The sequence below is a fragment of the Diadema antillarum genome, unplaced genomic scaffold, assembly GCF_040938485.1.
Source record: "Diadema antillarum isolate AM-2024a unplaced genomic scaffold, OU_Dant_1.0 scf00000014, whole genome shotgun sequence".
In the NCBI taxonomy this organism is placed as follows: domain Eukaryota; kingdom Metazoa; phylum Echinodermata; class Echinoidea; order Diadematoida; family Diadematidae; genus Diadema; species Diadema antillarum.
Window position 1 is genome coordinate 8,482,982 of NW_027270903.1, and position 13,385 is coordinate 8,496,366.

At 39.2% G+C, this 13,385-nt stretch overlaps 1 protein-coding gene across 1 annotated transcript; it reads right to left on the reverse strand.

The window, feature by feature from the left end:
- Window positions 1-255: 255 nt before the first annotated feature.
- Window positions 256-12,327, reverse strand: LOC139722607 (uncharacterized). Its single transcript, XM_071633912.1, has 6 exons — window positions 12,111-12,327; window positions 8,720-8,893; window positions 2,822-3,103; window positions 1,724-2,011; window positions 1,146-1,286; window positions 256-422 (listed from the first exon to the last, which is right to left on the reverse strand). Exons 1-5 carry the CDS (start codon window positions 12,325-12,327, stop codon window positions 1,150-1,152), a joined length of 1,098 nt encoding a protein of 365 aa, XP_071490013.1. The 3' UTR covers window positions 256-422; window positions 1,146-1,149.
- Between the last annotated feature and the right edge of the window lie 1,058 nt (window positions 12,328-13,385).

The following is a 13,385-nucleotide window of genomic DNA, read 5'->3' on the forward strand; positions in this document are numbered from 1 at the left end:
GTTCATCATCATCAACCTTACTGCTTTTAAATCTCGCATGTTGATGGGAAAGTGTGATTTTTTTTTTTCTCGGTGCGGTAACATAAACTTGAATTGCGATTAATTTGAAAAAAAGAAATAAAAGAGACCAGTAAATTTATCTTGATTACAGATCACGTCCATTTTAAACAAAGTATACCATAATGTAATTGTAGGACACAATAGTCAAATTCGCTGCATGAGTTCCACCTCTTTGTACATTATGGCTACACGTATTCCGTCCGTTTTAGTGTTTAAATAGTGTAAGATCTCGACTGCAATATGGATCTAAGACTCTATGAACTACACTCCTCTACTGTCACATCCGTCAGTGGGGAATTATCTTTGTCGAATGAAATGGCAAACATGAATATGAGACCACGATTCCAGTTTATGCTCTCGATCTATAAGAAAAATACACAAGAACGGACAGAAACAATTTGAAGGTTAGGACATTAGACAGACACATCTCAGTAGAGGAAAATGCCTCTATCATTCAAAGTGTTCAGATACACAGGTAAAGTCTCAAGAGGTTATAAAAAATTAGGTTTTTATGTTTGCATGTAATTATTACTACATCAGCAAACCCACAAAATGCTTTGAAAAATCGCATTGAAATAGAAACCTCGGTAACGATCCTTGGTTATTGTTTCGAGGGAATCGTTTCCAATGCCGTTGTCTCAAAATAGTGTTGCTACTCTACACTTTGATAGAAACCGGTCACGGAGGATGAGTACAAGATGGAGACGTATTTCTCTCATTCACGCGTCGAGTCAGTATTAAATTAAGCTTTCACATCATAAACCTGCCACCCTTAGCTCTACTTTACAATTACTTTCCATGCATCTTATGACTGGCAATAAGGGAACTTAAACAAGGCTAAATACCAAAGATCCAAAGGAGAAGTAGAGGAAGATGCCAACGATGAATAAGAAAGAATTGAATAGGCAAGAAAAGAGCGGGAAGAAGAAGATTGAGACAAAGAGGTAAAATAGTAAAAAGATTTTGGAGCACTTCAAGGGGGTGTAGGAGGCAGGATAGAAAAAGAGAAAGAAAAAGTACCGGTAAGGGAAAAAATGAGAGGAAGAAAATGTAGTAGAAAAGGAAGAAAAGGAAGTCTATAGTACCTCTTCAGAGGATGATAATTTTTCTTCTTTTCATCACCACGATTACATAGGTCACCATCGACATGAACAACGCTGTGAAGAGCAAGGCGTACGTGGTCGACGACTTCTGAAGAGCTCCGCGATGTAGACAAGCAATGGGAGCTGTATGGCCAAACCAAAATAATGACCGTAATGTTTTGACAGAGCACAATTAACGGGATGATCGAAGGTAAACGGACAAGGCCCAGACCATTTTACACACACGTCTTTTCATATACATTGTACTAGTACTTTATCTAAGTTGTACATTATCATTTCAAGAACTTATCATAACCATATTCAAAACAAGAGTGAAAAAATGACACAAAGTCTCGAAAGTAAATTGAATTACTTTGATCAAATTCTTCAGGTATAAATTTGCATATGATAGGAATATTGAAGAAATGTATCATCTAGCATGTAGGGATGAAGGTGAGAGTCAAACATTAGACAAAATTGTAGCTATCATCCACAATATGTAGTATTTCACATTACACATTTTTATGCTTGCTCTCTCAACGTCCAGAGGCGAATGAAATCATTATCAAAAGTAGATTAACCTCTCTCCAAGCAGTACTCGAGACTGGTGTAGGTCCAACCAATCCCGTTCGTCCCCGAGCACGTGATATTGATGCACCTGTTGTGTGGGCGTGGTCTGAAAAGAGCCGAGGCGCTGCTGGACGAGGAGAGCGTGGTGTTGTCGACTCCGATGGTGTAGGTGTGAAGGTGTGGGACGGGCTGACCCTCGGGACTAATGTGACACGTGATAACGAGAATGACCTGGCTTCCTTCCCCATTGATCTCCTGGGTCTCGATGGAGAGTATGTCACTCGCTGGAGGCGCATGACCTAAGAATTAAAAAAAGCAACAACAACACAAATACATAATCTGTTTGTTTTGTTCTTGTTGGTGTGTGTTTTTTTTTTTTTTTGGACTGTTTTTTTTTTTATTTGTCAGGTACTTCGCATTCTCCCCAAATCATGAACATCCTTGATGAACAAAATAAAGATCCCCCATCAAGAATTTGAGGGGTCAAAGGTGAACAAAGTCCATTGAACGGTTGAAGGAGAATCCTCATTGTATTCTATTAACGGGCCAGATACTGACGAGTTTGGTTGACGATGCACATAGAACTATCATGTTTACATTATTTGCATTGTTTATCCAAAGAAATGTAATTAACACCTTAACACTCCCGGGAAACATTTGAATCTTAAAATTTAAAGCATTCCTTGTATAGAAAAAACAACAACAAGTACAACAACCTACTCTACAACCATAGCCCTTGTCTTCACGTGAACAAATTTGCTACTGCCAATTCAAAACAGACTAGTTCGGGTATGAAGAAAGATATTAATATAAAAATCTCATAGTGATATCTTGCCTGGATTTCTTTAATCATAGCACTTGCATGAATGGACACAAGTAATGTATATCCCTATTATAATACTAGTGAATCAACGTGCAATTACCAGCAATAAAGCTAGTACTAACGAGTTTGGTATATTGTCAATCCTAATATTAAAAAAAAATGGCTTCACGTCAATTGAATTCGGAGAGAAAAACGTATATGAAATGAAATTGATTTTTCTTTGAACTGATCACAAAAAATTTGGGATTTAAAAATTACAATATTATGGAACGTTTTATTGTCTTACCGTTACTTCTTGGACAGTAAATCTTTGTAGCGTTCGTCCTTCCGATGTCGTTGATACCGGTGCAGGATATTTCAACGCATTCACTCGGAATGGACGCAAGGATCAAGGAAGGGGAGCTTGAAGCTGACTCGACGACGTCATTCACTGCAATCTCGTATATTCCCACTGGTGGAAATGGTTGGTCACGTGGGTCGACATGACACGTGATCCTGAGGCCATTAGTTTCTTGTCCGTCCTCGTTGTCAGCAATCTTGATCAAGATGATATTGTCTGCTGGAGGGTCTGTCGAGAAGGCGAGAGTTAGAAGTAGACGGACGATAGAATTCATCCTCATAATTGTATACGTTTTCATTCAACGATGTTGATAGAATACAGTGCATTGCATAATCAAAAAGTATGATCCAATATTATTATTTTTTTTAAGTTAATCCAGAAATTATCCATTAAATTGTCATCGGCAAGTATTGATAAAGCTTTAAAAGCATGTACGTAAAATCTGCTCATCATAGACACGAAAAATTATTTCCCAAAATCGACAAAGCTTCCATGCATGTTGCCTAACTAACAGCCAATATAATTTTGGTGTTCGTTCTGAACACCAAATTCTTTATTTTTGCATCATGAAAATAACCATTAGTATTATTATTATTATTTTTTTTTGGGGGGGGGGGGGGGGGGGCTTGCTTCTTAAAGGGTGTGTACAGTTCTGGTAGAGGTGAGGATTTAGCTTTTATCGTTTTGGGAGATATTCAGAAACCACTCTATGAGATGTCAAAGAGCATGCAATTCTAAGGGGTGTCAAAAGTTTATTTGATGAAAATCGGTTTTGAAATGGCTGAGATATCCAACAAACAAGGTGAAACAAAGCGATCCTAATAAAAGGCATGGCCTGTCGCCTTTTATTATTATCAATTTGTTGGATATCTCAGCCATTTGAAAACCAATTTTCATCAAATACACGTTGAATCCTTCTTAAAATTACATGCTCTTTCATATTTCACAAGAGGTTTCTCATTATCTCACTTAGATATGTTCAAAACATGAATCCCCACTGCTGAACAGTGCTTGCAGCGCTCGCGTACTTCTCTCGCACGCCAATGCATGTAGAGCAATATCGACCGTAATGCATGCTTCGGATGTTGAACTACTATAGTAGCCACACAACCAGATGGCAACCAGCTGCATGCAACCAGGGAGGTGCTCTTCCCACCTCCTTGATGCAACACAGTCTGTAGGGCCATGGACGTAGGCGTGAACGAGTGCACAATGCCGAGCGCGATACGACTCACGTCGAGCTCCGCATGAGTTACCCAAAGATCTAGATAACAAACGAGTTCGTTAACAGCCTTGTGCGAGTTTCAGTCGTAGGAATTGCAACACATTTACCCTCTCCATATTGGCAGTGATTTTGCTCAGTTAGTATATAATTCGTTTGCCTCCAGAAAAAACAAAAGGAACGGGTGTCGATTCCCATATTTTGCCATATGCAAGTACCTCCTTTAATCTAATGAACATTGCTTTAGATTAATGGTTCAGACCTATTAACCAGATTTCTTTTTGTTTTCATGGGAGATGTGCAAAAAACACAAGAAAGTTCACCTGTTACCAAACATACATCAATAGATTGATAAGACAAGTTTATTCGCAGCCAATTTTATTGATACGCAACATTCATCTCACGAACAGAAAAATGGATTCTTTAATCCCTAATTAAACAATCCCACAGAAAAGGCAAGACATTCTAACAGTTTGACAGAATAGTACGAAAAGATTTTCACTTTTTTTTTCCAGTGAATAGGACCTACTTGGAATTGAGTACTGAAACGGATATTGTACCTTACCAAGTCATTTTCACACGTTGGTAAGAATGTATAAAACCTGAAGTGTGCCGTGATCCAGAATGAATTTTACAACTGTATTTATGCGTCTGTTATGTTGTTGGAAAATAACGTTGCTTATCATGTCATTGTGCTTAGTAGGGGCCAGATATGAAGCCATTAACTTGACAAAGATGGAAAAAAAGGTGAGCAAAATAAATAGAACTATCTCTACGAAAAGGAAGGGCTGAACTCATTTTGATTTCTGCAAATATGAATGGTGTTTAAAAGGTAATAAAATATACAAAAGAATTTTTAAGAAAAAATCTCAGGAAATTATTCAAATTGTCGGCATCATATGCCCAATTTTGTTTGAACTTTCAAAGGCTACAGTATGTTAACATCTGATAGACCTGGGATTCAGAAGTGCTCTGATATGTAGGCCTATGTTGCGAGATTTATAGTTAGTAAACGTTGGGTTGTCTTCAATTAAAGTACGGTTTGCTTAATCTATTCCTGTGAGGTAACTGAAGTTAAAAGGTTAAATTTCCTTCAATACGAGATGAACTTTCAAGTTTTCAATCTCCGCCTATATGGTCCTTATATAACCTTGCGTTTCTGATAATGTTTATTGTTTACTCTCCAAAGGAATGGGGTTAGACATAAAAGATGATATTCTATATGATCGATTGGAATTACGGAACATAATTATGTTATTAGAGTCCACGAAGATTGTCATAGAGACACATACGGAGAAAAAAAAAACTGTGCTTGTTTGTTTAACCTTGTTTGCTTTGTTACTGTTTTATGTTAAGGTTTTTAACACATAATGTACAAAACTGATCTCGCGGAATAAATTTATTCAAGTGAATAAAACTATTATATTCACCTTTATCCAGCAATTTGTTCTCAATAGTGTTTTGATCAGAGGAAAACTAGTGTGTTAGTTGTCGCATGTCACAAGTTATCCCGGGTTACATAAAGAGCTGTCACTATACCTTGCCACTACAACTCGACTTCTGTGGAAACCGTTCTTCGTTATTCTGCCAAGTACCATTATATCCCCCCCCCCCGAAAAAAAAAAGCGCAAAAAGCGCGAAACCGAGCGCTTTAAAAGTTCAATCGTGTGCAGTGGATGAAGTTGGGGGAGACAAATCATTTTGTCCCCCAAGCAATTCCCGAGATGAGGACAAATCTCGAACTTTCTTTATGGAAAATTGGACAACTACCGCCAGAATTATGCACCGGATCGCTGAATTGCAATCATAAATATGCAAAAGCTACTGGGTACCTTTCGATAGACTTTGTACACTTTTGAGATTGACGTTTTATTTCCTTATATTCATCAAAGAGTGTGCAGCAGATCTTTCAGTTACAAAAGCTCCCTCATATGCAGAGGCGTCGATGGAGGGGGAGGGGGATGGTTCCCCAATAAAAGTATTGGGGACAAACAGATCATTTTGCTCCTCCTCGTAACTCCCGAGACGTGGAAATGTTCTTACTTTTTTTGATAGAAGACTGTCTAAATATTTCACCCAAAGATGGCTGAATTTCAATTCTGAAAATACAAAATCTCCCTCGCGTAAGAGGGGGATAGGCCTAACCCCTCCCATACCCTCCCCGTTCAATCATTTCTACTTAATACACTTTAGATTGACAGATTTCAAAATGTTTCATCCAAAGTGTGCACCAGGTCTGTTACTTCGGTTTAAAGAAATGCAAATGTTCCTTGGGTGGGAGGAGATATCTAGATACTTTCAATTAACGGAGGATTCCCCCCCCCCCCCTAAAAAAAAAAAAAAACAGAATACACTTCTGGGATTGAAATTTACCCAGATTACATCATAAATGTGTTTACGAGATATTTGTTGCTGCCAGTAATTGCCAGCAGTTGCGCCCGGTGAGCCCCCATCTCTTAATTTCCCAAGCGAAAAAAGTACAGCTACAAACGGCAGTTTTTGGACTGTAAAATGTCAAAATTTTCAAGCTCGCTAGCTTCGCTCGCTCGCATTGAATCGTCATGCCATTCTCCTGATGTTGCTGCCGGGTAATTACCAGCAGTTGTGCCCGGTGCGCCCCCCCCCCCCCTTATTTTTCAAAGCGAAAAAAATATAGCTACAAACGGCAGTTTTTGGACCGTAAGATGTCAAAAAATTTCAAGCTCGCTCGCATCAGGGAGGTGGGAAGAGAAACACCTCCCTGCTCGCATTTAATCGTTATGTCATTCTCCTGATGTTGCTGCCAGTAATTGCCAGCAGTTGCGCCCGATGCGCCCCCACCCCCTTAATTTCCTAAGCGAAAAAAAGTACAACTACAAACGGCAGTTTTTGGACTGTAAAATGTCAAAATTTTAAAGCTCGCTCGCTTCGCTCGCTCGCTCGCATTTATTCGTCATGCCATTCTCCTGATGTTGCTGCCGGGTAATTGCAAGCAGTTGCGCCCGGTGCCCCCCCCCCTTAATTTTCAAAGCGAAAAAAAGGTAGCTACAAACGGCAGTTTGGGGGCTGTAAAATGTCAAATTTTTCAAGCTCGCTCGCTTCGCTCGCTCGCATTTAATCGTTCTGTCATTCTCCTAATGTTGCTTCTAGTATTTAATTGCCAGCAAATGCGCCCGGTGCGCCCCCCTTAATTTCCAAAGCGAAAGAAAAATATAGCTACAAACGGCCTCTTTTGGACTGTACAATGTCAAAATTCATGATCGCGTTCATGATCTTCAGTGTAAGAACTAAGACAAGAAGTTTCTCTAAATGATACCATTTTATAGGCAAAATTGTTCAATGATAATCTACATAAAATGTACTGCTATACCTTAACATGTTGAACTGTTTCAAGTCGATAGAACACGCAAAAAAAAAAATGAATCAAATTGCACCATTTACAACATCAATATGCAAAAAGTTCTCACTGCATCCTCCTCTCTTGCTCGCATCTCTTCCTCGCATCTGACCGCTCCCCCTAAGATCAAATCCTGGCTACGCCGGTGATAGGCCCCACTATTTAGTAGGCCTTCCCAGTGATGTCGCACAGGCCAGGGAGGTGACGTGCACAGGCGGAGCAAGAGCTGAAATACCACGATGTAGTCATTCAATTATCTATGAATATTTCCTTTTCTTACTTTTTTTTATAGGAAAAAATCCCAAATTTCACCAAAAGTGTGCACCAGATCGCTGAATTTGAGGTTTGAAAATGCCAAATTTTCCTCGTGTGGGAGGGGGATTATCCCCCCACACCCTCCCCCAGGCCGCTCCGCTCCCTCGCACAGATATTCAAACTCAAAGTCCCTCCCCTACCCCCCATCATTAAAACGGAACGATGCCCCTGTGATGATTGCTTCACTGACTTAAATCAAGAAAATTGAAGAATACAATTAATAGCTACAGGAAAATATCTACTACGTTATTCAAGAAATGAATATCCTTATTAGCATTTTATTTAATCTATTTGGGCATTATTCAGGGCTGCGCTGATACGTTTTTGAAAGGGGGGGGGGGGATCGCCTGTCAGTCAAGAAGAAAGAACATCAAAAGACAAGAGAAACAACAACAAAAAAAGTCTTTATACTTTTAAGGTCTGATTTTCCGCCAAAAGTCGGCTGACAAGAAAAAAAAAACAAGAACAAAAAGTCGTCATATTTTTGCTGCCACTTCCCTCCCACTTTGCATGGAAAAGAGTGGGACATTTGATCCCTGTAAAGTGTGTGTGTGTGTGTGTGTGCCCCCCCCCCCCCCCCCCCCCCCCCCACCCCCACCAGGGCTGCGCCGGTCCGGTTATGGGCTTGTAATCGTGGTGATGGTGACTATCGCCAATTATCCCCCCCCCCCCCCCCCCCCTCCCACTCCTCAGTACGGATTTACGCCGTTGACTGTACAGTCCCTTTAACATTTCTGGGATCAAGGACATTCTTAATAATTGCATCATATGCATTATCATCTTCTCACGAAAGTTATGTCGTCTCATTATCATCGCATGCCTGGCAACCTGCATAGCTTTCAACAATACTCCGAGAGAACCGAACAAGCATAATATCATTTGGACTTCCGCGCAGATCCTAATAGATCAGATATTGAATTAAATTACTTACGCTGAACTTCTAAGGTTCGGGACCGTTCACTGCCGATGAGATAACACTGAAGTACGCTCCCATTGTCAGCTGCGGTAGGAGTGAACGTCAGCTCGCTACTAACGTTGTAGTATCCAAAACGATTGATACCGTAAGCGAGACCAGAACTAGCCGACTCGACAGCATTATCGCTTCCTTTAATACATGAGAAACAGAGTGGGAAAGAAACCAAAAAATCGAAATGAGTTTGAATAACATTGGAAGATTTACTTTGTACATAGATAATCGTTAGAAGATATGTCAATGCCTATTATCGAGCTTTCGATTAAGGACGAAAGAGAAAGAGGAAGGGAAGCATGGCGTGAAATCATTCTGTGCATTCGCAAAACCAAACATTTCTCAATCCTGTTCATATTTAGCTTCCGGTCTGAATAACAAGACGGAGCAGCTACCCGCCACACATTTAGGTATAGAGCAGAAGTGCGCGTGTGACAGCTACGCATTTTATGTTAGCCTTTATAATGCTCTCCGGATAGTTTAGTTGGTAGTTTTTCTGTTCTTTTATTGCTGAACAAATTTTACAATGACACATGCTTCAAACAAAACAGCTCGAATTTCTGAGGTTCATGCCGTTGAGAAAGCATCACCGCGTACGTCGTGAATGGACAAGTTGTCTTAACACACTCGTATGAGCCAGGGTAGCTTGGTTTCAAAATGTTATGTATTGGGAGTCGTATTCTGAAAACAATCAAAGGAAGATTTTCTCCCTATTCTCAATCAGGACTTTTTCCCCAAAAGAGTACACCGTATTCTAAAAATCTGTCTTACTTTCTTCGTAACCTTTTTTCGTAACTTTTATTTCCTATGAGCTTTGCCTACAGTTAGGAAGAAATTGGAAAATATTCTAATGAGTATGATATCTAGGAAGAAGATAATAATTTCTGACTTAGGAGGTAATTGGTATATTCTAGAATGCACTTAATTGGAAATGATTTATGAAAGGCTATGAGGAAAGCCGTTACCCTGTCCTAAAGTCCGTTATTATAATAATCAATGTAAATTTAAGGAATAGCGAAATACAAATAAAGGCAAAACAATGAAACATCATGCCAGACCTTTGATTTCGCCGAATAACAAGTTAACGTATTATTCAGTTTTGCTCTCTGGTTGTTTCAAATATAAAAAAAACTATTAACTACGTTTATATGAATAAACTGTATAGGTGAATCATCGTTTAAAAGTATTCCTGTTTATTATTCAATTCATTTAGATTATTTTCATTCATTTTGTGTTAAAATGTTTTTGTCATATGATTTTTTGCCAGAAAGTTTTTCTTTTTTTCTTTTTTCACGGACAAAACAGTTACGTATTCGGTTGTGTAGACCAGCAGGTCCCATTCCGTGAATTTGTGTATAAATGGTGTTAATGTGTTGGCACACATGTTTTATGGAGTTTGGTTGTTTGTTTGTTTGTTTGTTTTTTTCAGGTTGTTCAAACTCCATGAACAGAGCTTTGATAAATGCAAGGCAAACAGCTGTTTGCCAATGTGTTCTCTTAAATCTTTTAAGAACACAAAGAACAAAGAAACGAACGTGTTTTTCGGATTTTTTTTTTTTCGGGGGGGGGGGGAGGGCAAAAGGGCCAGAGTGTTCCGTTTTGCTACCCTGTAGTGATACGAGGCCTTGGGTAAAAGGGCCGTGGTGAGAAACAAAGAAACAAACCAAAAATAATATTACATTTTATTCAGATAATGAAACATTTTGTCTGATGTAATCAACGTGGATGGGTAGCAATATGCAGCCACAACATATACATCAAAAACTCCGAAGAACAATTCCAAATCCCTCTAGGAATGACGTGCCTCTAAAGCTAAGGGGGCCGTCTCACCCCATTTTCTGTTATGTTTTAAAACTCCACGCGACTCTTTGAAGAAAATGATGATGTCAATTGCTTCTTTTATTAACTATTGAAGTGGTATACTCTAAATGTACAGATCCTTCGTTTTTATACATTACCGGTACTTGATAGCTAGACAAGAATGTATGCCTAAACGAAGTATTGATGTGTGCATATAATTCTCTGAAAGAATTATCCGCGTAGGTTCATAATTAGCGTTTTCTTGTTTCTGTACATACGCACAGCGAACAGGCGCACTATGTATGATATAGCGCTGGCCGCCGCGCTGCCCTCGGGCGCCGGCCCGCTGGAAGATGGTGTAGCTAGCTGGATGTATCCAGCCGGCTCGCCAGCTGCACTACGTACCGGCAATGTACCACACGCGTGTAGTTGTATGTATAATACACTGACTAATTTATTTTTGCTTAAAAAAAGAATGAAAAAAAAAAAAACTCCACAATTTCTGCACTTCTCTTTTAAGTAATGTTTCTTTCTTTGTATAAAGTAGTACATTTTCAATACTGTATCACGGGTGAATACAAACATGTGTTTTTAACCAGACGTCATAATTTCACAAGGATATTATGGCATTGGTTTATTTTGCATAATACCAAACAAAATTTGTAATTTTATTGGCTTTAATATTAGAAAATGCAGTAGGCGGGGATAAGGCTGGCCTAAATTTTTCCAGGGAACACTTTCAGAATACCAATTCTGTCTTTCATAGGCACTTCTGAACTGTCTGACTTAGAATTATGGAAAAAAAGAGAAGATTTTCAGAATAGTATAGGTCCTACTATATCCTAGGACTCGTGCCCGACATCGCGCTGGGCCGGGCGATCATTCTTTTACTTGTAAGTAGGACAAGTTGTAGTTTCGTATCGCCTCGTATTGTGATATTTATACATTTACAAACTCGCCCTCAATATTTCACAACCTAAAACAGATTGTCTGAATCTCGTCAAAGCCTGGTAAAAGTTGAATATTTACGGTTAAGACACTTTTACCCATTTCGAAATAATTCGATGGTTTGAATCGGAACTCTGCGCTGCACTCGAACAATTGGCCGCGGTATGGTAGTGTACACGTACACGGCAGCGTAGTACAGTCATTTCTAAATGAGTGTAAAAGTGAAAAAATTAACAACTTTTACCAGACTTTGTAGACTCAGTTGTAGGGAATTTCGTTTGTAAAATATGTAGGGAGAGTTTGTGCATGTTTGAAATTTATGTGGCGATGCAAACCACACTACACAATCACTGTGCCTCCCGCTAGATTGTGCATTGATTTAGACGTACATACAACACTGTATGAATTGGCTTAAGATAAAGAGAGAGAGGGAGAGAGAGGGAGAGAGATGAAGAAAGAAGCAAAACTCGAGCGAGAGACTTCTTTAATTCAATCTTAAATCATTTTTTTTTCATCTTAGATTTTTATATTATTATTTTCATTTCTGTAACTTGGCCTGAGTTACTCAGTACATTATGAAATGCGTGAATAAATGAATCAAACTTACGGTCTCCTTCACACCTCACTCCGGCGTCTTCACTGTGAGTACAGACATGACATCCCCATGGATAACGAAGGCAATAAACCAGAGAGTTTTCCGTTCCATCACAGTAAGCCCAGTTAACCCAGAATGGTCCAGATCCCTGCCCAAAGTGCGCTGACCTATAACTAGCTGAGGCCGATGAGTAGCCGAGTTCTCTGCACACCACGTGCGCGTCACTCATATCCCAGAGAGTGTCACACACCGTGCCCCACTGCCCGTTACACGATATCTCAACTCGGCCTTCATTTGGGGTTGATCCACCAACCAGCCTCACTGTAATAACATGAGATAAAAAGATAAATAGATAGATAAATGACATTAATCAAAATCACATGATTGGCAACCAAAAGGTTGAATTGCAATATGAGTTAAATAAGTCATTGCATGACATGGTTTGATACACACGACTATTTGTAAATAACTACAAATGAACACAACACTCGAAACCAAACAAAACCCTTCACACACACAAATCTTAGACCCTATATCATTTCACATCAATCCAATGCAGGCTTATCATATTCATTCATATTCACACACAATAATCTGAGGTTTGATGTTGTGAGTGTGTCGTGTGTCTTCAGGTCGATGTTTAGCAGTGACATCTCATAGATCACAAACGACGCCTCTGACACGAACAAACAGAGGGAGGTTTTCTTGAAAGTACGGCAACACGTCAAAACTCCATGATGTTAACTGTAACTTTTTAACACCGTCCTGAAATGAGAATGAATAACGTTAGACATTTAGATTAAAATAACAAATTGAAATAGTTATCTCTCAATTGGCGATTGCTTTCTTCCCTATAAAACTAACTTGTTACAAACCTAATACTAGTAAATGATTGTGAGAACTTATGGTAGGCGGTAGATCTAGTGCATAGGCCTACATTACTTTAAAGTTTTCTTTACGCCCACGATAAACCCAACAACAATAAATCCTACAAAGGTGGGTACTGTCTAAGATAATAGTCGAACCAGTTCCCTTGCAGTAAAGCAACATAATTTTCGTTTTTGTTTCATTTCGCTTTGATCAAGACACAATGAAATCAACTGAATGTAGGGTAAATTTAGTGTTTTGTAACCTCCACATGCTGAGGCTGTATGAACAACATCAAACTACTGTGTCGTGTAAGGATCGTACGTACGATCTTTGGTGTAATTATGCAGCTCTAACTTACAACCCTTTGCTATTTATCAATAACCACACGTTTATAATTTCTCACTCCTATACCCTCGA

What these genes read in the sequence shown, in the direction of transcription:
- LOC139722607 (XM_071633912.1), bottom strand. Translation starts at nt 12,327, where the DNA reads ATGAGTGACGCGCACGTGGTGTGCAGAGAACTCGGCTACTCATCGGCC. An exon ending in AGTGAGGTGTGAAGGAGACC is followed by an intron (nt 8,894 to 12,110) that starts GTAAGTTTGATT and finishes CATGTATTAAAG; the next exon opens with GAAGCGATAATGCTGTCGAG. An exon ending in TTACTGTCCAAGAAGTAACG is followed by an intron (nt 2,012 to 2,821) that starts GTAAGACAATAA and finishes TTTAATTCTTAG; the next exon opens with GTCATGCGCCTCCAGCGAGT.